The sequence below is a fragment of the Ahaetulla prasina genome, chromosome 7 (assembly GCF_028640845.1).
Source record: "Ahaetulla prasina isolate Xishuangbanna chromosome 7, ASM2864084v1, whole genome shotgun sequence".
Lineage (NCBI taxonomy): Eukaryota > Metazoa > Chordata > Lepidosauria > Squamata > Colubridae > Ahaetulla > Ahaetulla prasina.
The window spans coordinates 43,885,961-43,911,703 of NC_080545.1; the positions used below are offsets into that span (position 1 = coordinate 43,885,961).

Sequence of the window (25,743 nt, forward strand, 5' to 3'; positions counted from 1 at the left end):
GAAGCGGGCTGTGAACTGAACTCCGCGGTCCGAAACCACCCTGTCCGGTAGACCATGGAGGCGGAAGATGTGCTGCAGAAAGAGACGGGCGTTTTGCGGCTGTGGGCAGTCCGGCATGGGATGAAGTGTGCCATCTTGGTGAGCATGTCCACCACCACCAGCACCGTGGTGAACCCAGAGGACGGCGGCAGGTCTGTCAGGAAGTCCATAGAGATCGCCCCCCAGGGTCTGTCGGGTGTCGGCAAGGGCTGGAGGAGCCCGGGAGGTGCCCCCGTGGCGGTCTTGGCTTGCCGGCACGGTACGCAGGATGTCACGTAGGCATGTATATCATGCCGCACTCGGGGCCACCAAAAGGTCCGTGTCACCAGGTGGAGGGTCTTGAAGAACCCAAAATGTCCTGCTGCAGGGTTGTCGTGGCACTGGGTCATGACGAGGGCTCGGAGTGGTCCTGTGGGCACATATAATCGCCCCCGAAACTTGAGTAAGTCCTCCTCCAAGGTCCAAGGAGACGTGGGGCCCACCTCCTCCTTTCTTGCGACCAGGCGTCCTGGCGCTGCGCCTCTCGCACCTGGGCCCGCAAGTCCACTGGCTCCGTGCTGCGGCCAAGGCTTCTGCCGCAGCACTGTCCGTGGAGGAAGGGGTCCTTGGCGCAGAGGTACTCTGGCTTGGGACAGGGCATCCGCCCTCCGGTTGTGACCGCTGGGAATGTAGGTCACGCGGAAGTTGAACGGGCAAAAACAACGACCACCGGATCTGCCGCTGGTTCAACTTCCGAGCTGTGGTGAGGTGCTCGAGATTCCGATGGTCCGTTGGACCTCCACCTGATGTCGGGCCCTCCAGATGGTGTCGCCAAGCCTCGAATGCAGCCTTGATAGCCAGCAACTCTTTTTCCCAGATAGTGTAGTTGCGCCGGAAGGATTGAGTTTCCGGGAGTAGTAAGCACAGGGAAAAGTGTGCCGCCATTCATCGAGCCTGTAGCAGCACCGCTCCCAGAGCCACATTGGACGCGTCCGTTTCCACCACAAAAGGCCGGAGCGGGTCGGGATGCCTCAGGACGGGTTCCGTGATGAAGGCTTTCTTGAGGGCGGTGAATGCTTCTTGCTGCGGGGGACCCCACCGGAACGCAACCTTCTTCCTGAGGAGCTGGGTAAGTGGAGCCGTCAGTGTGGCGAAGCCCGGGATGAAGGTCCGGTAGTAGTTGGCGAAGCCCAGCAAGCGCTGAACATCCTTCACCCGACGAGGGGCTTCCCAGCTACACAAAGCTTCTACTTTACATGGGTCCATGGCTATGCCCTCGGGCGAGATGATATGCCCGAGGAATTCTATGGAAGTCCGGAAGAAGACGCATTTCTCCAGCTTCGCATTGAGTTGTTGCTCCCGCAAGCGTTGCAGAACCAGACCGACGTGTCGAAGGTGGCTTTCCCTGGACCGGGAGTAAATCAGGATGTCGTTCAGGTAGATCTCCACGAACCGATCCAACATGTCTCGGAACACGTCGTTCATGAAGTGCTGAAAAACGGCGGGAGCGTTGGTCAACCCAAATGGCATGACAGTGTATTCGTAGTGTCCGTATCGGGTGCCGAATGCCGTCTTCCATTCGTCTCCTTCTCGCATCCACACCAGGTTGTAGGCCCCCCAGAGATCGAGCTTGGTGAAGATCGTGGCCTCCCGCAACCTCTCCAGTAGCTCCGGGATGAGCGGTAGGGGGTAACGATTCCGCATCATAATGGCATTTAGCCGGCGGTAATCACAGCATACGCGCAAGTCCCCTGTCGTCTTCTTCACGAAGAGGACCGGGGCCGAGAGAGGGGACTTTGAAGGCCGGATGAACCCTCGGGCCAGGTTTTTGTCCAGGAAGTCCCTGAGGGCGGCCAACTCGGGCTCCGACATGGAATACAGGCGTCCCACAGGCAGTGGTGCGTTGGGCAGAAGGTCCACGGGGCAATCGTAGGGCCGATGCGGGGGTAGTCGGTCCGCCTCCATCTCGCTGAACACGTCGGCGAAGTCCGTCAGCTCAGGAGGCAAGGTGATGGCAGCGGTGGGGACGTTCTGGCCGTCAGAGGTGTGGCGGATGTGATCGACGCACTGCAGACTGGGGAAAGAGATGGGCTTCCCTGACCAGTCCACCTGAGGATCGTGGGTCCCAAACCAGGCCAACCCAAGGACCAAGGGAAAATGAAGGTCCGCCGTGACATAAAACTGGATCGCCTCCTCATGGTCCCCAATAGCCAGGCGCAAAGGCTGGGTTAATTTAATGGGGCCGGACACCAGTTCTCGCCCATCAATTGTCTCTACCCGCATTGGAGGGTCCACGGAACCACGGGACCGCAAACTGGGTCACAAAGGCCTGGTCCATAAAGTTTGTTGTGGCCCTGAGTCCACCAGCGCATGCGCCTGGAGCCCGTCCGACTGGTTCCCCAACCATATCCGTGTGTCCAGAATCAGATGCCGAGGGGCCCAGAGTCTACTTCCGCAACGTCCAGTGGGGCTTAGTACGTGCCCGACCTAGGGTTTCCCGAGGTCGGGCCTGCTCTGTTTCGATTGGTCACGCTGTGATTCGGGACCGGCGTCGTGCCCCACTTCGCTTTCTGGGGCAAGAAGCGAAGTGGCGGGCTCCCACAGTACAGGCACAATCCCCTTGGCGCCTCGGTTCCACTCCTGGGCTGTCAGGCGAGGTCTGGCCGCCCCAACTCCATGGGCTCTTCCGCAGCGGTTACAAAACGTGGGGCGACCCTGGGTGCTGGTGGTGCAGGAAGTGGGGTGCAGATGTCGACGGCGGGTCCCGGGGTGCGACGGGATGGTCGCCATTGCAGACGGGCATCGAGGCGGAGACAAAGGGCACCAAGTTGTCGAGGGTCATGGCGCCTCCACGCGGGCCAGCTCGTCTTGCAATTCCTCTGAGAGTCTCTCCTGGAACGCGTCCACCAGCGCTGCATCATTCCAGTCAGAGTCCTGGCACAAAAGACGAAATTCGGCGATGTATTCCTGCAGGGGGCGTTTCCCTTGACGGAGTTCCTTAAGGCACCTGGTTGCTGTCAGCATTCGAACGGGGTCCTCATACATGGTGCGCAGGCGCTGCCAAAAACGCTGTTGGTCCGCCAGCAGGGGGCTGTCCTGGAGCAAGAGGGGCGTGGCCCATCGAGCAGCCGAGCCGGAAAGAAGGTTAATCACGAAGGCCACCTTAGCCCGGTCGTCTGGGAAATCCTCTGGCCTCATAGCCATGTAGAGCTGGCACTGTCCCAAGAAGGTCGGGAACATCTCAGGCTGCCCAGAAAACTTATCCGGCACGGTTATCCGGCACTTGTGACGAGGAGGAGGAGTGGGAGGATGGGGGGGGCTGCAGGCCCATTCCTGGCAGCAAGTTGGCCTGCCAAGTGAGCCACTTGCTGCTGGAGCTGTTGATTAGCCGCTTGTAGCTGCTGTAACTGCTGCTGGTCCATCTTTGGTGGAAGATGTTTTAGTCAGGTCTTGGACAAAATGTTCTGTTTCCCTTCCCCCAATACTCCCAGCAAAGAGTCAGTCAAAGGCCTCTTTTCTGGTTTATTTACATATATATAAATGTCCTGGCTACGTCTACCCACGGGCCTGCCAAGTTTCTGGAGATAACAAGGAAATTACAAATAAGGCCAGAATTACTCACGAATATATTCTTCCCTCCGTTGATACAGATTGCCCGCGCAAATTCATTACTTTGTCCAAGACAAAAAACCAGGAAGTCCCGCCTCCTATTTATAGTCTCTGCAGATGTCACTGCATGACAATTATGACTTGGCTTTGTCCCAACTCTTCCGCTGCTGCGCGCGATCACGTCTTCGTAATCTTGCATCACTCCAAAACTGTTCTTGGGGCGTTGCCAAATCAGAAGGAGGCTCCATGGAATCAGGCTTTGCCGGCCCCTCCTCCTCCCTTTGAGTGGGTGCCAGGGAGGGAAAGGGCTCACGAGAAGCAGGGCTGGCCAGGTCTTCTCCCTCACTTTCTGAATCATCCGAGTCCAGGAGTCCGGGTCCAGGAACTTGGGTCACAACACTGGTCTCCCTCAATGGTTCAAAAGGGGCCTTGGTCAATACCTGCAAAACCTTAGCGAGGTCCCAAGTTGGATAATGGTGCAGTGTAGGGGGCGAAGATTAGAAGCCCCACGTTGAAAGGTATGCACCCTTGGATGGTGAGCAAGGGAGCCCCAGTCCCCAAATGGCAAAACAGAACCCAGTGTAGCCACCTGCCTCCTCAAGGTATTATGGGAAAGCCTCCGCTCTAAGCCCTCCTGTAAAAACAGTTCGTCAGAAAGCAACGTTGCAGCTGCGCTCTTTGCTCTGTTCTCTGCTCTGGACATTTATCAGAAAGGACCTTGGCAGTTATCCAAACTGAACTCAGTTTTGTGATAACTGAAGAATGTTTGTTTGTTGATGAAGCCTTTGTTTTGTTTCAAGTTACCCGGTGCTGGGAATGAATTAATTCCCAGCTGTTTGAATAAAATGTATTTTTACAAAGGACTGTGTTTGTTGCTGCCTGCTCAGGTCTGGGTCACAACAGGTAGAGGAGGGAAAGCATATAAGAGGCCTCTGGGCCATGGGGTCCTCAGAGCATCCACCTCCTCTGGGGCTGGGAATCATGACAGGAATCGGGGGAGCTGAGTGTTCGTTGGAAATGTGAAAAGATCGATCACCGGCCGGCCGAACCAGGTGACGAGGGCTGCAGAGAGACTGAGATGAAGCCTCCACTCTGATAGATCCATGGTGGACCGACTCAGCCAGTCTGCCCTGATGTTGTCCGTCCTGGCAATATGGTCCGCTGTCAGGGACAACAGATGAGTCTCTGCCCATTGGCCTCCGCCTCCAGCATCAGGGAACGTGGCCGAGTCCCGCCTTGCCTGTTGACATGGGCCTTCGTTGTTGTATTGTCTGTGACAAGAAGAACATGTCTCCCCTTCACCAGAAAGGCCTGAAGAGCCAGACATGCAGCCCGCAGCTCCAGCCAGTTGATCTGCTGATCGAGCTCCAGCCGAGTCCAGTGTCTCTGGGCCACCTGGGACCCGCAATGTCCACCCCAGCTGAAGAGCCTGGCGTCTGACGTCACCGCCACTCTGCAAGGCTCCCTGAAAAAACAACCCCTCCTGATGGCCCCCGACTCACACCAAGAGAGAGAGAGCAGCACTCGTAGTAGCACCCTGACCCAAGCCTTCGAGGAACTGGTGCCCGCCCTCTGAAAGGAAAGCAAGAACCACTGGAGTGGTCGAGTGTGGAACCTTGCCCAAGGAACTATGGCCAGGCAGGAGATCATTTTCCCTAGCAGTTGGGACAACCAGGCCACCGGCACCATCTCGTATTGCTGAATCAGCTGAATTAAGGCCCATATGCTCTCCTGCCGCTCCTGGGACAGGACACCTGACCTGCCCGAGTGTCTATCAGGGCTCTCAGGTGCACTAACTACCTCGTAGAAGGTATGAGCTGACATTTCTCCAAATTCACGGAAAACCCATGATCCCTTCAAACTGAAAATTGGTCTCCACCCCCCCCACCGAGGCCTTTGGAATGATGAACAAGATCGAATAAAAAACCCGTCCTCGTTGCTCCAGCGGAACCGGCTGAATGGCCCGAATATCCAGCAAATGCTGAATAGCCGAATCCATGAGTCCCTGTTTGACTGGGTCTCGAGAAAGTGGACAAGGAAGGAAAAGCCTCGGAGGAGAGAGAAATTCGAGGGAGAGCCCTGCTCACACTGTCTCCCTGACCCAGGTATCTGTTGTTAGGTCATCCCAGCGGTCCGCAAATAGGCCCAGCCTGCACCCAACTGGCCGGATGGCAGTTGTCTACCTCTGGCAAAGAAAGGCCTATCGGTCTGGTAACCTGACCGTGACTGGAAGGGCCTTTGTTGTTGGGGAAAGCTCAGCCCAGCTTTCCCCCTGATGAAAGGAGGGCCACCTATAGTAGGGTGACAGATGGAAATTGGCCCACCTGCCCTGAGAAGGAAGCATCTTCCTCTTGTCCCTGGTTTTGACTAGTAAAAGGTCCAGAGACTGGCCAAATAAATGTCCCCCTTCAAAAGGGGTAGAAGCAAGATTCCATTTATGCTTAGCATCCATGCACCAGTGACGTAGCCAAAGCAGACGTCTAGCAGTGACAGAAAAGTCTGGCAGAAAACTTGGCAGAGGCCAAGGTTGAGTCGCCGGTGTATTCTGCAGCAGCTAAAATCTTGGGAGAAGTCCTGGTGAGCACGTATATCATCCAGCTCTAAGTGAGACTGAAGTTGTCGCAGCCATCGAACTGATACCCTGGTAAGGAAAGACACTGCTGTAGAGGCTTTAATAGCCCAAAAATCTGCCAGGTGAGCACAGCACAGGGCCGTCTCCTCTCTCTTTTCCTCTGCCCTCAAGGCGTCCTCAGCATCAGGCGATAAAACAGAAGAAAGAGATCAGAGCATCCACCGGAGCATCCACCTTGGGGATGTCCAGTAACTTAAGTAAGGCTGCATCCACTCCAAAAAGTTGATTCTCCAACCCAGTGGCCCTGGAAGCCGTAGCTGGTGAGGTCCACTGCCTTTGTATTAACTCCAAAAACATCTCAGGGATAGGAATGGTATCTGCCTCCACCGCCTGCTCAGTCTCACCTCTGTCTGAGCGATGGCTTAATTAGCTGGCACTATCAGCTCTGGCAGCAAACTAGCAGACTAACGTCCTTTTTCAAAGGAGGGCCGAATGTCAGCTCCGCTTTATTTAAGTGTATTTCTCCTACTAGATTATTTTACTGTTTTATTACTTCGTTAAAGGTTTTCTTCTTACTGAATGTCTTACATGATTTATGGAAGAGGGGGGAGGTTTGTACTGTTGTCAGCATTCCGCTGACATTGCATGTGTGTGGGGGAGATAGTCTTTCAAACAGATGTTTGAACTGATTTGGCACGTGAATGTAACGGGAGTTGCCTGCTTCGCATTCCATCCGGAAGATTGACAGAGGGAGATTATCGGAAGTGAAACTACACATGGCCAAGGAGGAAGATGACATTGGATTATGACTGTTTGAACTCTGGTGGGAGGAGGGTTCAGGAGAGGATATGACATCTGTGTTTTTAGTATACTTTCAGTTCTGGCTTAGCTTTGTTTGCAATCGGACGTGTTTAGTAAAAATCACCAATTTATTTATTTATTTATTTATTTAATCAAATTTTTATACCGCCCTTCTCCCGAAGGACTCAGGGCGGGTCACAGCCAACTAAAACCACAATAATAAATATATTAAAACAATAATTAAAAAACCTATCAAATATGGCCAATTTAAAATATATATAAACAATAAAACACAATTAAAATTTAAAACCCCAATAATAACATATAAAATTCTAAAATCCTATGCCAGTCCTGCTCGACAAAATAGATACGTCTTCAGCTCGCGGCAAAAGGTCCGAAGGTCGGGAAGTTGACGAAGTCCAGGGGGAAGTTCATTCCAGAGGGTAGGAGCCCCCACAGAGAAGGCCCTTCCCCTGGGGGTCGCCAGCCGGCATTGCTTGGCCGATGGCACCCTGAGGAGTCCCTCTCTGTGGGAGCGCACGGGTCGGTGGGAGGCAAACGGAAGCAGCAGGCGGTCCCATAAATAACCCAGTCCTAAGCCATGGAGCGCTTTAAAGGTGGTAACCAATACCTTGAAGTGCACCCGATAGACCACAGGCAGCCAGTGCAGCTTGCGCAGGAGTGGTGTTATATGGGAGCCACGAGCGGCCCCCTCTATCACCCGTGCAGCTGCATTCTGGACTAACTGGAGTCTCCGGGTGCTCTTCAAGGGGAGCCCCAAGTAGAGAGCATTGAAGTAGTCCAAGCGAGATGTAACAAGAGCATGAGTGACCGTGCATAAGGCATCCCGGTCAAGAAAGGGGCGCAACTGGCGGATCAGGCGAACCTGATGAAAAGCCCTCCTGGAGACGGTCATCAAATGATCTTCAAAAGACAACCGTCCATCCAGGAGGACGCCTAAGTTGCGCACCCTCTCCCTCGGGGCCAATGACACGCCCCCAACAGTCAGCCGTGGCTGCAGCGGACTGTACCGGGGTGCCGGCATCCACAGCCATCCATCTTGGAGAGATTGAGCCTGAGCCTGTTTCTCCCCATCCAGACCCGTACGGCTTCCAAACACTGGGACAGCACTTCGACAGCTTCATTGGGGTGGCCTGGGGTGGAAAAGTACAGCTGCGTATCATCAGCGTACAGTTGGTAACTCACCCCAAAACCACTGATGATCTCACCAATCTCTTCAAAAGGATGGAGTTGGGTCTTTATTTTCTTAAACATTGATCTGAGGCAAGCTGACATTAAGCCAGAACTCACAAAAATCAGTCATCCAGGATCACAACCTAGGGGACTGAAAACTTTTTCTTAACGATATGAGAGCATGAATGCAGAGCTGATAATAAACAGCTGGCAGACATCTCATTCCTGGACTATTCCAGAGGTGGTGATAAGGAATCTTTTCTGGGGAGAAAGCCAACCCCAGAAGATGAGCCGGAGGAGATGGGAGCAGGCTTGGCAGCCACATGGTGCCCTTCCAAGTATTTAGGAATTTCTGCAGAGTGGCTGGAGAAATAGAGGAGAGATGGGAGAAGGATTTTGGAAAACTTCCAGACCCGGGGGAGCTACAATCTGGAATTACAAGACTTAAGCAGAAAAAGAAACTCTCAGACTGGCAACGTGAACAGTTAATTAAGGATGAGTTACAAATCGCAGAAGCCGTCAGACTGTATCATGAGGTGATAGAGCGACAGGCAGACCGTGAAAGGTATGAGGTCCCCACCCAGAATCCCTGGAAGGAGGGGGAAGAAGTGGAAACAGAATTTTTGACACCCACCGGGGGAGAGGCATACAGCAGAAAAATTCTGGGGGAACGAGAGCCTGAGCTGCGTTCTCCAGGGACTGCAGATTTTGATAGAGGCCTGGGGACCCCTGCTGGATAAATGTTGCCTCACAGAAGGAAAAAACCTAAAATTCCCTCAATTCCCAGGAAGTTTGATGGGGACCCTAAGGAATTAGGGTTATTCCAGGCTACGGTGGACAGCCACATGCAGGAATAGGGTGAAGATTATCTGTCAGAAGCCTCTAAAGTGAGAAGCGTGACCCAAGTCTTGAGTGGAAGGGCGGCTTCCTGGTACGTGTCCTTGTACCAAGAGAATTCCCCTCTCCTGAGGAACTACCACCACTTTATGGCAGCCCTGAGAATGAGATTTGAGGACCCCTTGGAAGAGCAGAAGGCCAAGATTCGCATGAGGTCCATCAGAAAAGGGAGGAGACCAGTGGCTGACTACAACCAAGAGTTCAGTGATCTGGTGCCTCTCATGAGAGGGTAGTCGGAAGTGGCTCTTTTGGACATATATAAAGACGGCTTAAACGGGGATTTATATAAGTTGTGCAGAACCCGAGCATCCCCGACTACCCTGCATGGCTGGTACACCCTGGCAGCAGAAATGGAGATTGATCTAGCCAAGGACCGCCTGCGAAGTGATCACGCTTGGAAGCAGACACCAACTCAGTTCCAGAGAGAACCGCCCAAGGATTCTGCTGCAGCGGAAGGTGGAAAGAAGAAAACCACGGGCTGTTTCAGATGTGGAAAGGAAGGCCACCGAGCGGCTGATTGTCACGCAAAGCTGGCGCCAAAGATGACCTTTGTGGCAGAAAGTATCTGAAGTTGAGAATACCCAGCAGAAAATTCGGTCCAAAATTTTTGGGTCCTTTCCCCATTGTAAAAATTATTAATCCCGTTACCGTCCAACTCAAGCTCCCTCGAATGTTGGGGAAAATACACCCGGTATTCCATACCAGCTTATTAAAACCTGCTAGACAGTCTGGTCTGAGACCTCAACCTGCCGCTCCCCCACCACCCTTGATAATCCAAGGTGAAACCCACTATGAAATCAAGAAAATCCTTGACTCTAGACTATACAGAGGTCAATTACAATATTTAGTCCACTGGAAGGGATATCCATTATCTGAATCTACTTGGGTCAAAAGTTGGAAAGTAAATGCGGATAATTTGATTAAACAGTTTCACGACACTTTCCCTGACAAACCTAAAAAACCTCTTGGAGGGGGGGGTAGAAGGGAAGTGTGGACCACTGACACTCTTCTTTATCAACTCTTTGTTTTCTTTCCTAGGATATAGCTTCTTTTCCAAGGGGGGACGCCTGTCAGGCCTGGAAACCATATTAGACTTTAGGGTTCCAGACGCTGCCACATTTTTCCCCTGAGGGGAGGAAGGGGGGCTGAGGGGTATGGTAACATTCTTCAAGCGGTCAAGGTCGGATGGTGTTCACATCTGCAGGAAGAGTGGCAAGAAGATATTCGAATGAACTGGGAGAACGTGGGACCATGTGACCATCAAAGGGGTCAGGGGGGTGGGACTCTTGGGGTTTGTATAACTGGGAAAAGAATCCGGAAATTCAGTTTTGGAATTTCACTCATCGTGTGCCAGTTTCCTCATGCTAGTAAAGAACTCTGGAAAACAATGGCTTCTGAGTTTTTTTTATGCAGAAGAGGTTTTTCTGGAACCTTGACATTAGCAACAGTGCAGGCGGAAACTAAAACACGAGAGGTCGCAAAGAGGGGAGCGGATGTCGCCAAGAACACTCCTCCCATCGAGGAGGAACTTGGGACTCCTTCCGGGTCAGATGACAGTGAGCCATCTTCAGAATCAGATGAGGATCTCCTGGTGAGTTGGAAAGGGGCCCCCTTACCGTTCCAATAAACCTGTGCGTCCCATCCTCGGGAATGCAGGGGGAAATGCTAGCCCTCTTAGACTCTGGGTGTACCCGATGTATCATCAGTTGAGCAGGCCCATAGCTTTTTGCCAGCTAGATGGGTCGGTGGCGGGGGGAGGTCCAGCCCACTTTGTGAAAGAACCCATAGAGATGACTATAGGAGACCACCGAGAAATCATAAACTTTATTGTGGCCCAAGGGGTGGACCAGCCACTCGTACTGGGTCTCTCGTTGCTCCAGAAATGAAACCCAAAAATAAACTGGAGAACGGGGGTGTTGCGACTCCGCAGAAGGGTGCAAAAGAAGGAGAAGATAACTTTAAAACTCCCTAACCCCGATCCTACTGATATACTGGGGTCGATGTTGGAACAGCTGGAGGAGGAGGAAAAAATTCCTAAAGAGTACTGGGACCTATGAGAGGTGTTTAGTGAAAAGGCGTCTGACGTGCTACCTCCCCATAGGCCTACAGACTGTGCTATAGACATCCTTCCAGGGGTGAAACTCCCGAAACCGAAATCATACCCCATGACCCAGGAAGAATTTGGAGAATTGCGAAACTTTATAGATAAAAATTTGGAGCGAAGATTCATTCAACCGGCCAGGCCTCGGGTTGCAGCGCCAATCATGTTCCAGGAAAAGAAAGATGGCACTTTTCACTTAATAGTCGACTGTAGAAATTTAAATTGCATGTGCATGGAGAATGTGTACCCCATGCCTCTCATGAAGGATATGCTTGCCCACTTAGCCAAAGGAAAATTCTTCACCAAACTGGACTTACGTGAAGCGTATTACAGAGTGTGCATAAAAGAAGGGGATGAATGGAAAACGGCGTTCAATTGTCCCCTTGGTTTCTTCCAATTCCGAGTTCTTCCTTTTGGACTGCAAAGGGCCCCTGCAGTTTTCATGCAACTAATAAATGTAGTGCTCCATGAACATTTGTTTAAAGGGGTTCTAGTTTATCTTGATGACATACTTATCTACATGGAGACCATGGAGGAGAATGTGAAGCTAGATAAGAGCAGTACTCAAAAAATTAGTGGCCGCTGAGCTTTATGCAAAATTGTCTAAATGTGAATTTCATCGAACGAAAATCGACTACCTGGGATACCATATTTCCTCTGAGGGCTTGGAGATGGATCCCGCAAAAGTCCAGGCAGTACTTGACTGGGCACCCCCTCACACCCGCAAACAGTTACAAAGTTTCCTGGGATTTGCTAGCTTCTATCTCCAGTTCATTCCCTCATTTGCTGACATTGCCCTGCCAATCACCAATCTCCTCAAAACAAAAGGAAATACTAAGCCCAAACCTTCCTTACCACTGGAGTGGTCAATGGAGTGTTAGGCCGCTTTTGAAAAGTTGAAGCGATTGTTTGCTGCCAAGCAAATCCCCCTCAAGCACCCTGACATGGAGTCCCCATTCGTGGTTCAAGCAGATGCTAGTGATGTGGCAGTCGGAGCTGTTTTACTCCAAAACAATGTGAAAGGTGAGCTTCAACCATGCGTGTATACATGTCGTAAGCTCACTGAAACAGAGCGAAGATGGGCCATCTGGGAGAAAGAAGCTTTTGAGGTGCATTGGGCTCTCCAAACATGGAGACAATTTTTGGAGGGAGCCAACACCCTTTCGAAGTGTGGACTGTTCATAAAAACTTAGAGGCCCTGAAAACTCCCAGGAAAGTATCGCCCAAGCAAGCTCGATGGGCCCAATACTTTAACCATTTTAACTTTTCCTTGCGATACATTCCAGGGGGAAAGAACTTCCTGGCTGATGCCCTTTCCCGTTTACCTCAGTATAATAGTACGCACAAGGAAGTGGCGCGCCCTATACTCCCAGTTCAACAACTAGCTGCCCCGGCAATTACCCGTAACCAAGCACAAATCGATGCATCATTACCAGATGACCTCACCAAGTTGCTGAAGGAAGCCTTAAACAAGGACGACTGGTACTTAGCCCATTCGCATGAGTGTACTCTTCAAAATGGACTGGCTTGGGTAGGGGCAAAGTTGTACGTCTCTGCATCTCTGAGGGAGGTCATACTTCTATGCTGCCATGATGCTAAAATGGCTAGACATTTTGGGTTCGTGAAAACCTTACATCTCCTGAAAAGACATTTTTGGTGGCCGGGGCTTAAAAAAGACATTAAATCTTATATAGCGAGTTGCTCTGTTTGTGCAGCAGCTAAAAGACCACCAGGGAAGCCTCCTGGTTTGCTTCAAACAGTAGCCTGGCCAGAAGCCCCATGGAAAGAAATATTCATGGATTTCATAGTGGAGTTACCCGAAAGTGGAGGCAATACAGTGATCTGGGTAGTTACGGACCTGTTCTCCAAACAAGTGCAATTCATCCCATGTTCCAAAATACCTTCTTCAAAAACTTTGGCAAAGCTGTTTGTGCAACACATCTACAGACTCCATGGAGTTCCAGAACGGATAATCTCAGACCGGGGGGGTGCAATTCACTTCTCAATTTTGGAAAGAGTTTTTGCGGCTGATAGGCTCCGCCCAAGGATTAAGCTTCTCCCACCATCCTCAAACTAATGGGGGTTGTGAACGCTCGAACTCAGTACTGGAACAATATCTACGATGTTACATTAATTATCAACAAGATAATTGGGCGGGCCTACTACCTTTTGCGGAAGTAGCCTACAATAATTTTGTTCATAGCAGCACTGGGTTCACCCCGTTCAAAGTGGCTTCAGGTCAAGAATTTGTCCCCATTCCTGAACTCCCTGAACAAAAACCATCGATTCCATCACTGGCTGAATGGATAGAGCAATTGCAAAGTACATGGAAAATTACACGCAAAGCAATAGACAATGCACATCGCGCACACAAAAAACAAGCAGATAAAAAGAGAGCTCCTGAGAAAAAATTCCAAGTAGGAGATAAAGTTTTCTTGTCCACTAAATATTTTCAAACTATACAGAAATCGAAAAAACTTGGACCCAAATATGTTGGGCCATTCCCCATTGTGAAAATCATTAATCCAGTGACTGTCCAACTACAACTGCCAAAATCTTTGATAAGAATTCACCCAGTTTTCCATGTCAGCTTAGTAAAACCTGAACACACATCCCCCCTTAGGGCTAATCCTACTAAGCCCCCTGTATCAATCCTCATAGAAGGGGAAGAACATTTTGAAGTTAAGGAAATCCTAGACTCTAGAAAATATAGAAATAAAATCCAATATTTGGTAGCTTGGAAACACTTTCCTCTATCACAAGCATAATGGGTTAACAAAGAAGATGTTCGTGCCCCCAAAAAGCTAGCACAATTTTATGACAAATATCCTGATAAACCCTAATATTTCTCTTTTCCTTTCCAGGACTAACGTCCTTTTTCAAAGGAGGGCCGAATGTCAGCTCCGCTTTATTTAAGTGTATTTCTCCTACTAGATTATTTTACTGTTTTATTACTTCGTTAAAGGTTTTCTTCTTACTGAATGTCTTACATGATTTATGGAAGAGGGGGGAGGTTTGTACTGTTGTCAGCATTCCGCTGACATTGCATGTGTGTGGGGGAGATAGTCTTTCATACAGATGTTTGAACTGATTTGGCACGTGAATGTAATGGGAGTTGCCTGCTTCGCATTCCATCCGGAAGATTGACAGAGGGAGATTATCGGAAGTGAAACTACACATGGCCAAGGAGGAAGACGACATTGGATTATGACTGTTTGAACTCTGGTGGGAGGAGGGTTCAGGAGAGGATATGACATCTGTGTTTTTAGTATACTTTCAGTTCTGGCTTAGCTTTGTTTGCAATTGGATGTGTTTAGTAAAAATTACCAATCTCTTCAAAATGATGGAGTTGGGTCTTAATTTTCTTAAACATTGATTTGAGGCAAGCTGACACTTGCATCCCTAAGTCATTGGAATATAAGAAAGCTGAGGTAGTATAGCATGATCAGAACTTGCAAGGTTTTGTTATTATAGCCACTCTGGATAAAAGTACTTTTAGAATCCCTGTGGAGTTGATTTAAATGATGGTTCTAGACATCAACATGATTTATGGGAACGATGTCAAACCTTATTCGTGTTAGGGTCCAAACTATATAATCTGTCTAGAGCAGTACAAGGGAAGTGGCTATGTTTAGAAATGGGGAAAAGTGGATTATCTCACATATACTGTCACATTGTAAAAGAAAGATTCAACAATTCTCATCTGTAAAATAATATTTTTACAGCATAATCAAAGTTTTGGGAAGCTATATCTCAACCCTGTGTTGTATATTTTTGTTTTATGGTTTCTTTTTTAAAAAACAGTTAATTTTATGTGATACCCCTTCCCAAAGTTCCACAGAGTTCTTAATTTTTGCTGGTTTATTTTGAATCCTGGCCATATCGGATGGAGTGTGGGGACATTAACATGTCATCTGGCAATGACTTTTGCCACATCACCAGCCCAAACCTAAAACAAATGGTTAGCAAATACACCACAGCATAGGCTTCCATGCTTGACCAGATGCTTTCCCAACAAACTATAAATCACTGCAGCACTCCTATACAACAACACTGTAGCACTCCTATACAACAACAGAGAGTGCTGATTTTATGTGCATTCTACCAAGAAATCAAGCATATTAAACTTAATTGGATACAGATCATATAAACATGCATATGAACGCTTGCATTTACATACAAAATTATCATAGAGACTGGAAAAAAAGATTTGTATCCTACAAATATTCTGCATATTCAGAATCTGATGCCTATATGTATATCTAACTATGTATAACAGAATGTACACATACTAATTAAATGTAGATAGATTTCAACACCTCACCATTAAAATCTATAAAAATTATACAATAATTCAATTATGTATTTATCATTATGTATTATATATCATTTGGCTATCAACACTTTTAGAGACTTGTAATAAAAAGTGGAATATATTTTAAAATAAACAACCAGTCTTTCCCAAGACTAGATGAATTGAGATCATGTCTACATTTCACCCTGATCTATACAAACATCAATGTATGTATCACTTTATGAGGCTTAAGGATCAAGTCAAAGTTACATTTATTAGTCTATCATTCTGTCAGGACCTTAAAACAACAATGAAACCTCTAGGATTTAGATTACAGTTCTTCCAACTGTAACTGGTATCATTTTAGGGTTTTTTTAGTTTTTTGAAAAAAAAATTTTCTCCATACTATCTTTGACTTAAGCTAATCAGTTTCCCAAGGACCCATTCAACTAAGGGCAATAAGAAATTAAAAACAATGGCAGCTTATAGTTAAGATACTTTCCAGATGAGAGAGATTTTACTTTTTTTCCCGATAGGCATCAATCTTTTTCACGTATTGATTTTATTTTAATTTCTAATGACTTGCTTTCTAGGGTGAAGAAAATGAAGATATTTCCGAGGTGTTTAACTGACCATAGCCCAGTATGGATGGAATTATTACAAGGGAAAAAAGGTGGTAGAACATGGAGGTTGAATGAAAATCTGTTTAGATATGAGGATAATGTAAATTATTGTAAGAAACAGCTGAAAGAATTTTTTGATTTTAATATGTACAAAGGGACACCTATAGGAACTGTGTGGGAGGCGAGCAAAGCGTTTATTAGAGGGATATTGATTTATTTGGATAATAGGCAAAGGAATAATAAACAAAGGCAGCGTAGGTACTTGGAAGAAGAAATTCAAAGGAAGCAACAGTTATTAATTCAAAACCCACAAGATCATAAACTTAAAGAGGCTATAAAAATATTACAGAGTCAATTTAATATGTTAATGGCAGACCAGGTGGCAACGAATATACAATATGCTAAACATAATACCTTTTGTAATGCAAATAAACCTGGGAGATGGTTGGCATATAATTTAAGGAAAAAACAGAAAGCACGTATCATACAAAAAATAGAATATAAAGGTAAAGAGATATATCAACAGGATAAAATTAAAAGGCATTCTCAGAATTTTATACTGCACTATATGCAAAAGACAAAATATTGAATAGGGACATTTATGATTATTTGAAAGATTATAAGGTTAATATTCTAACATTAGAACAGAGGGAGGAGCTGAATCGGCCCATAGCTACTGGAGAAATAGTGGAGGCAATTAAACAATTAAAAATGGGGAAAACCCCTGGTACAGATGGTCTTACAGCAACTTATTATAAAAAAACACAGGATGAAATATTAGGCCCACTTAAAGAATTATTTAATCAGATACAATTAGGAGTGGGAATACCCCCGTCATGGAAAACATCTTTTATTTCACTGATACCAAAAGAGGAGCAAGATTGCTCTAAACCTGGTAACTACAGGCCGATTTCACTTTTAAATAATGATTATAAGATTTTTGTAAAAATAATAGCAAATAGATTAATGTTAGTTTTACAACAAAGAATTCATACTGATCAATCTGGTTTTATAAAAGGGAGGCAGATGAGGAATAATGTTAGACAGATTATTAATATATTGGAATATTTGGAAAGGAAGAATACTTCAGCACTTATTTTTTGGATGCAGAGAAAGCCTTTGATCGATTGCATTGGGATTTTTTATTTAAATTAATAGAGAAAATGCAATTTGGAGACTGTTTTATTAGAATAATTAAAGCGATTTATGGAGAGCAAACAGCACAGATTATAGTAAATGGTAGTTTGACAGAAGTTATTAAGATTGCGAAAGGAACGAGACAGGGATGTCCCTTATCACAATTATTGTTTGTTTTGACTCTGGAACCATTATTAGATAAAATACGAATTAATGAAAATAGAGGAATTAAGATTAGACAATATGAGTATAAAGTTAGAGCTTTTGCAGATGATATAGTGGTTACGTTAGCAAATCCTATAAATTCAAGTAGATTTTTGTTGGAAGTAATTGATAAATATGGAAAGGTATCAGGATTTAAAATAAATCAGAATAAAACAAAAGTGATAATTAAAAATATGTCTATACAACAGAAACAAAAACTAGAGGAAATGACAGGATTTGAGGTAGTAAAAAAGGTTAAATATTTAGGGGTCTATATTAGCTCATCGAACAAGAAACTTTATAAGAATAATTATGACTTGCTATGGCAAAAAGTTCAGAATGATATGAGTGTCTGGAAGAAATTGCAGTTATCCCTATTGGGAAGGATTATGCTATTAAAATGAATGTGTTACCTAGATTTTGTTTCTGTTCCAGATGATACCAATAATTAAAAGGATAAAAATTTGGAAGATTGGCAGATTGGGATTAATAAATTTATATGGCAGGGTAAAAAGGCGAGGTTAAAATGAAAATAATACAGGACTCACGGGAAAGAGGTGGTTTAAGAATGCCTAACTTTAAACTATATTATGAAGCAGTAGCCCTTTCAGTAAAGAGTGACTGGTTTAACTTAACAGAGGGAAGAATTTTGAATATAGAAGGTTATGACTTGTTATATGGATGGCATGCGATTTATTTTATGAAAAAAGTGGATAGGGCTTTTAAGAATCATGTGTTGAGAAGTGCTCTTTTGGTCTGGAAAAATATTCCTATAAATTAGAATACAAGATTCCTATATGGGAGCCCTAGACATGCAATAGAGAATATAAATATAGAACAGAAACAGGAAATGATTACTTATAAAGAACTTTTGTATGCTGAAGGAGGTAGATTGCAATTAAAATCATTACAGGTATTAAATGAAGAAGGGAGGAATTATACTTGGTTTCATTATGGGCAAATAAGTGCTAGCTGGAAAGAAGATCAAAAATTGGTATAATGCAAAGGGAGGAAAATTTAATAAAGCAAATTAGAAATCAGACCCAGGAGCATATAAAGAGATTGTATAATGTGTTGCTTGAAATAGATTCGGAAAAGGATTTGGTAAAGGATTGTATGATAAAATGGGCACAGAATATTCAGGAACCAATAATGTTGGAAACATGGGAGAAAATTTGGGTTAGAAATGTTAAGTTTACACAAGCACAGAATTTAAGGAAAATTTTTATAAGATGTTTTATAGATGGCACTTAGATCCCAAAAAATTATCATGTATGTATCCTAATATCCAAGCGAAATGTTGGAGGTGTGATTGTGATGATGCTACATATTTTCATATTTGGTGGACTTGCAAGAAAATTAAGGTCTTTTGGATAAGAATTTGGTGGATTATTCAAAATGTACTGAAGAAGAAGATAAAGTTCCTGCCACAATTTTTCCTTTTGGGAATTATAACGGATTGTACAGGGATTGAGACTAAATTGATTCTGAATTTAATAACAGCAGCAAGACTGTTGATTGGACAATACTGGAAGAAGAAGAGATACCTACAATAGAAGAATGGATATTGAAAGTTATTAATTTGGCTGAGATGGCTAAAATCTCAGCTTTTAAAAGACAATACGCAGGAAAGATATTTAATTGAATGGAAAAATGGATTGATTATCTACAAAACAGATATCAGATTAAGAAATATCAGATTGCCTTTGAATAATTAGAAAGTTATTTTATGTAATGGGAGGGGTTGGGAGATGAAAAGCTTTGGATGTGGTTATTTGGATTGGAAGAGAAAATTTTATTCTATGTTTGGTTATGTATAACAATACCTTGTGATTGACCGGGAAGCCGGGGGAGGAGGGGAAGGGGTTTTGGGAGGGGGGGGAAAAGGGGGAAAATGCTTTTGTTTTTTAAAACTCTTTCAATAAAAAAAAAAAAGATACTTTCTGCTAAAGCCTTTCTTGGTTATAGCTGTAAATTGAATCTGTAAGTTGTTTTGTACAGAATTCAGGGGAAGAATAAACCATAGGATTCTCAGAATTTGAACTGTAATATTCTCTAATAAGTACAATTTCTTCTATCCTAGAAGAAGAAATATATCATGACAGTCAAGATGATCCAAAGGTAGCACTATATTAAACATATTTTACTGCTATCATTTCAAATATTAGCTTTTTTGAAAACATATGATTAAATTTGAATAGAGAATATGTCTATATATTTCTTTTCGTATGCAAATAAAATATATGAAATCAACTTACAGAGAAAGGAAAGTAATGTTGACTGAAATAGGTCCCAGGTTTGGAATAGCTTCCAATTCATTGTTGTTCAGTTTTCTGTTTTAAAAAAAAATAATGAAAGCTTAGCCAAGATAGACATAAATGGTAACTGGTATCATCTGATTTTCCCTTCCTATTTTATCTCTTAATAACTTAGCAGTTTTCACCTCTCACCCTCATAATGGCACAAATTCTCAAAGAAACAAAAAGTCTTTTAATGATGCTGACTTCAACAGATGCCCATTGAATTGTTGTAAGTTCTTTGAACATTTGCACTCACAATTTATATATGTAATAATAAACCAGATAATTCTTTTGGAGAGTATCCTTTGTGTGGTACATATGGCTCATTTATTCCTCAGTGCTAGTGAAACCACACACATACACATACACACATACACATGGAAACTGCTTTACTGTTTTCTTTTTTGCTCTTAGTAGTTGGTTTCTGTATAAAGATAGAAAATCCATGGCTAGTGATTGCTTTTGGTTATGTAATACCTTCTGTGGCTTGGCATATAACTGTTACTACCCATATTTTTCATTTGCTGAGAGCTAAGCTATCAAACAAGAGGAGCTTTCACTTAGGAGTATGGGCAAGGTGTGTAGGTTATTGAAATACAGCAATGTGCCATGTGTCTAAATAGGTAAATATATGGTCATGACTAGGCAGAAAAGATTGCTACTCATCCACCAAGAAATGCAAAGCAAAACCCAACTGCTTTATATATCAGCTTTCTTTGGAATCACAACTTATCACTGAATGCAAATCAAAACATTCTAGGTTTTATATGCACATGTCATTATGATTTTAGAAATTTAAAATAAAGCAATGGTAAAGAAGACATAACACAGACAGCCATAAGAATCTGGAGGCAGAACAACTACTTACATTTCTCGCAGATTATAAAGATGACTCAAAGAACTAGAATTGATTGAAGACAAACTATTATGGCTTAGATCACTGTAAAGTTAAAAAAATGCATGAACACTCATCAAAATGAGAGATATTTAAAAATAATCTAAATACACTTTGATTCGTATCTATCTCTTCCCATTTTCCCTTAGCAGTTCATATGATAGCTTTTCATATATTTTTATATGATGTCTATAAACTCAAAAACTATTTTCATAGGAATTTAAAACAATAAAAAAAAACCTAAGACCAGCATGGCAATAATTGTCCTGTGTAGCATATAAATCAAACTTTTTTTCTATCTTGGCAGCATATGAGACCAAAGGCACATCTGGCAAATAAAACTAACGTTGTCTTTCTATTTATAGTTTTTACCTGATATGTCTAAATTTGTGGTATATTGATGTATTGATGGGATGTATTGATGTTGGGTGGCATGGAAACTTCTTCCATTCATGTGTCTCTGTATCATTAATTCTTACATATAAAATGGTTAACATATGCAACACCAAGAATGAAAAAAACCCTGAATAAATACTTCAGCTTCAAGGCATAACTCATTTCAGATTCAGTAATGAATAAATCTGCTCAATATGCCAAAGAAATCTATTTCCTGCAAGATCATATGTTTATTTCTGGGATGCATGTTCTTGATGGGTATGTATCTGTACCTTCTAGAAGAAATGAAAAAATGCATGAAAATGATGTATCAATATTGTGTGAGTGGTCTAAAAAAAGCTCAGAATAAAACTACCCTGATCTATACTAGTATTTAGTTTTTGTTTTGTTTTTTGCATTTATATCCCGCCCTTCTCCGAAGACTCAGGGCGGCTTACACTATGTTAGCAATAGTCTTCATCCTATTTGTATATTTATATACAAAGTCAACTTTTTGCCCCCAACAATCTGGGTCCTCATTTTACCTACCTTATAAAGGATGGAAGGCTGAGTCAACCTTGGGCCTGGTGGGACTAGAACCTGCAGTAATTGCAAGCAGCTGTGTTATTAAGTTATGAGCCACAGAGGCCCATACTAATAATTAGTATTATTTATACTAATATTTATTAATACTAATGTAGTAATATTTGACTTTGGATCAAAGCATTATAAGCCCAATTTTATAATCTTATAAAATTATTATTATTAAAATACATTAACCTTTATTCTGCATAAGCAAAGAATATGAGATGAATAATTATCTCAACACAGGGTTTCAGGTTTCTATTGACTTAAGTCACAGCTAAATGCATACTTTTTTTCATTTTATGCAAGGCACCAAGGTAGAAACTAGCTAGAAGACTGTGAATTCTAGTCCCAACTTAATCACAAAGTCAGTTGGGTGATTTTGGGCCCATCACTCATTCCCAGCCCTAAGAAGAAAACAATGGCAAACTACTTCTGAAATATTGCTGAAGAAACTTTAGGGACTCATCTAGAAAGTCAACATTCACTGGAAAGCCCCGACACTAAATGAAGGTAGGAAGGTGTCAACCTCATGAAATAATATAGAAGACATACTTTCTTTAGGACCTGCCAGAACAGAAGTGACTGGAATTGCTTTGGTAAAGTTATAACTCTGGGAATGTAGTGGGGAAGGAACCTGACACAGATTTTACATTATAGAAATTCTACTGTTGCAACTACTGCTGTCAATTATCACTAAACTGGACTCAGGGAATTTTCACTAAAGAGCTCAAGCTTACTCTCCATCTGGACTCTATCAAGGAAGTTATATGTATATATGTAAACATATTTGTTATATGTAAACATATTTGCATCATGTTTCAGACTACCTTTGAATTTTCAGGCACTGCAGGTATCAGCAGATTTTTTGTGATCTGTTCTTTCCCTCCTCTCTGTCCCGATTTTTATAGTGTGTCTTCATTGCTCAGCAGCCAAAGTCAAATACTAAATACTAATACTTATAAATACTAATACTTAAACAAGAAATTTAATAAGCCTTCCATTTAAATTTATTTTAGTTTGTAGAAGCATACAAAAAGGAAAACATTATTCAGTTTAAGAAAGACATTCCTACAAAACAAGAAGAAATACTCTAAGAGATACAGGTGATCCTTTCTGAAGTCAATTTTGAAGAAGCTTCCTGACAAAATAGGTTTTAAAATGCATCTCTTTCTGGCACCTCAACAAATTTTGACAGAAATCCTTAAATTGGTATGAAATAATATGAATCAATCTTTCCTTGTAATTTAGCAGTAAGCACCAGCATCACTGAAGTTCTGGAGCACACATTTCACACTCCTCTGGCCTCACCCCTCTTTAAAATCACAGTTTTAAAGTAAAATTTCTCCAGTGGTTTCAGTTCTCTAGTAGCATTGGAAATTTTAAATGACTAAGAATGGCTAGATTCTGGTATTAAAAATACGCATTTCACTTTTAAAAAGACAGGCCTGTTAAGATGCCATCAGTTGGTACAATCTTCCAAGGAGAAAGACTCTTCTTTAAGCTTTTCAGAGTAACATACAGAGACCTTGCTTTCCTGGATGTGGAAAATGCAAAGGACATCTTGAAACATTGCCATTTTATTAAGAAATTTTTTGAGGTTTTTCACAGCAGCAAGCCTCTATGTACATATCCAGACAGATATTGATCTCTTTGGAATATATATGTAAAATAAATGAAAATGTAGAGCACTTTGTTCATTTCCCATAAGGCTCCAAAGAGAAGAACCAAAGCTTTGGATTCAACACCACTACAACAACTTTACAACTATGCATATCCTAACTATGATGTAGTGTAAGAAGCCAAGATTAGACACCAAGGATTGAATTTGGCTTTACACATGATAAACTGCATTATTTTTACAAACGAAAGCATATACTATTGTCACTGAATTATGGAGAGGAAAAAGCTCAGGAGCCTGAGTTTCATTCATGTGATATTAAATCATTTCTTGTTGTATTTGAACGGAGGGACTGAAAACAGAAACCCTCATTCAAACCCTCAGTCTTAGTTCAACTTCTGAATACCAACTCCTGAATTTTCTCATTTCCTTAGATGTAGGGACAGATGCTAGTTTTATCCTTCACAATTCTTGCATTAGGATAATGAAGATATTTAGAAAGTACCCATGTTATTCAAATCCTCAAGTCATTATTTGTTATCAGAAAATATTAACAATATATATGATGAACTCAAATCTGAACAAAATGTTGGTAAAGAAATAGAGCAACCTAAGAGTATGCCCCAAGGTTCATAAAACTCAATAATTTCAGAAACACTCATCACAAAGCACACTTATGGAATTGTTTCAATGTATTCATTTTAACTATATTATTTTTTTTCTTGGAAATGCTGAAATCTAGTCAGTTTTTTAAAAATGCAAATCCAGCAACATATTCTTAATCAATCCCCATTGAGACGTTACAGCTGCAAATTCAGCAGAAAGAAGGAAAGTTAAAAAACAAAGAGGTAGGGTGTAGCTGTTTTAAAACACAGGTCCAAAGTGACTCATAAATCAGCCTGCTGTGTTCAGATTCTAGTCTGGAAAATACTGCAGAACAGCTGTGAAAACTATCCAAACATTTGTTTCCCTTCTAGCAATTTTGGTAAGGACTATGTAAATACTGAGATGTAATGCAAACATTAGTAGAAAGCATCCTTTAGATTTCCCTCCCTGCCTCAGTGACAGACTTAACATTCCTTGACAAATCCTGATAAAATAATCTAAAATTCCAAACAGAACTGAAAAACATCAAAGATGTTTGGCAATTATTAAGATTTTCTCTTCTTTTCCCATATGGCTGCTAAACTTTAAATCTAACAAAAGCTAAGTTCTTAAAATGTGGAGTGTTTCTATGAATTCTTAAACCTCTATGCTAAAGTTAGATTGCAGAATTTTTTTAAATAAATTATTATAAACACTCACGTCTTTTGAACAGTCTTAGCTTTATTTTTAGTATATCCATATATCTTTACTGAAAGCCTGCATTAAAGCTGTGTTAAAATTGGCTGTTTTCCACTACCCATTTTGCTATGTCAATCACAATTGTAAGAGTAATCACAATGCTGACAACATGTAAAGATAATTTCAGCCTTCCAAGAACCAGGAGCCTTCAGAGCTTCCAAAATTTTAAAAAATAATAATTTCAATATTTGTACTTTTATTTGTTCCTACCAACCATCCAGCATTTATTTTATCTAGAACTCTGAATATGAAAACAAAAAAGTGTTGTCTCCCCCCAAGGTATTATACAAAGAAAAAGGTTCAGCTGAGCAAAACTGACATATATTTACACTAAGTTCAAGAAACATTCTTCCTATGTATTCAAAAAATGGCCTGGAATTTCAACTTAAACACTGTAGGGTTACACTGTGACTCATTATATTACCAGTAATAAATATATAAAGTAAATTTCTCTTAGTATTCTTTATTTCTTTATTCTCTCTCTCTCTCTCTCTCACTCACTCACTTACTCACACAGGAGTTATATGCATGTGCATGAGTGTGTGCAGGTTTAACAAATCAAATCCACTGAAATCAGCATTTTCTATTCACTAAAAAATTAAATTAAATTAAAAATCTAGGATTTCAATACAAAAACAAACCAAATACTTTTTTGTTGTTTTATCTATCACCCAGGCTTTCTATTTATTGCCAATACATCATGACATTTCTCACAAACAAACTGGGTAAACTATGATCAGTACTAAAAACAACAATTTTGTTCAGTTGTTAACATTTGAGGGTTCCTGGGGCAAGAGCAAAAGGAGGCCAAGGGAGGAGGAGGGGAGGAAGAGCCAGTTTGCTAGCTTTTCTTAAAGGCATAAAAAGCAAACAATGAACAGTAACTGCCAAAGGTGAAGGTATTTAATTTTAACAAAATAAATTTGTCACAAAATCTACCACATGGTCTGATGACACTTATAAAGATGTTACCCAGTCAGTTTAAGAACAAGTGACACAGCTCCCTATGAGTGATCACAGCAGGGATCCTTACAAAAGGCCAAGTGCTTATTTATACAAGTGGAGCCCATTTTTCACACTTCTTGTAAAGGAATCTGAACATACATATGGACAATTTGCCTCTCCAGGGGAAATCCAATTAGAAAGCTTCCACTGCTTCTGCAACCACAAAAG

General features: G+C 42.9%; 1 protein-coding gene across 8 annotated transcripts in view; it reads right to left on the reverse strand.

Moving 5' to 3' along the window:
- The window catches only part of LRIG3 (leucine rich repeats and immunoglobulin like domains 3), a 157,446-nt gene that overhangs the window by 114,391 nt on the left and 17,312 nt on the right, over positions 1–25,743 (reverse strand). For 6 of the 8 annotated variants that reach the window (XM_058191405.1, XM_058191403.1, XM_058191404.1 and 3 more), the window contains exons 2-3: positions 20,619–20,690; positions 19,709–19,783 (exon numbers count right to left, since the gene is read on the reverse strand). The exons of 1 other annotated variant lie outside the window; for it this stretch is intronic. In XM_058191405.1, coding sequence (XP_058047388.1) covers positions 19,709–19,783; positions 20,619–20,690 — 147 coding nt within the window. The remainder of the gene's footprint in view (positions 1–19,708; positions 19,784–20,618; positions 20,691–25,743) is intronic. One more of the 8 variants, XM_058191401.1, reaches the window with a different exon arrangement.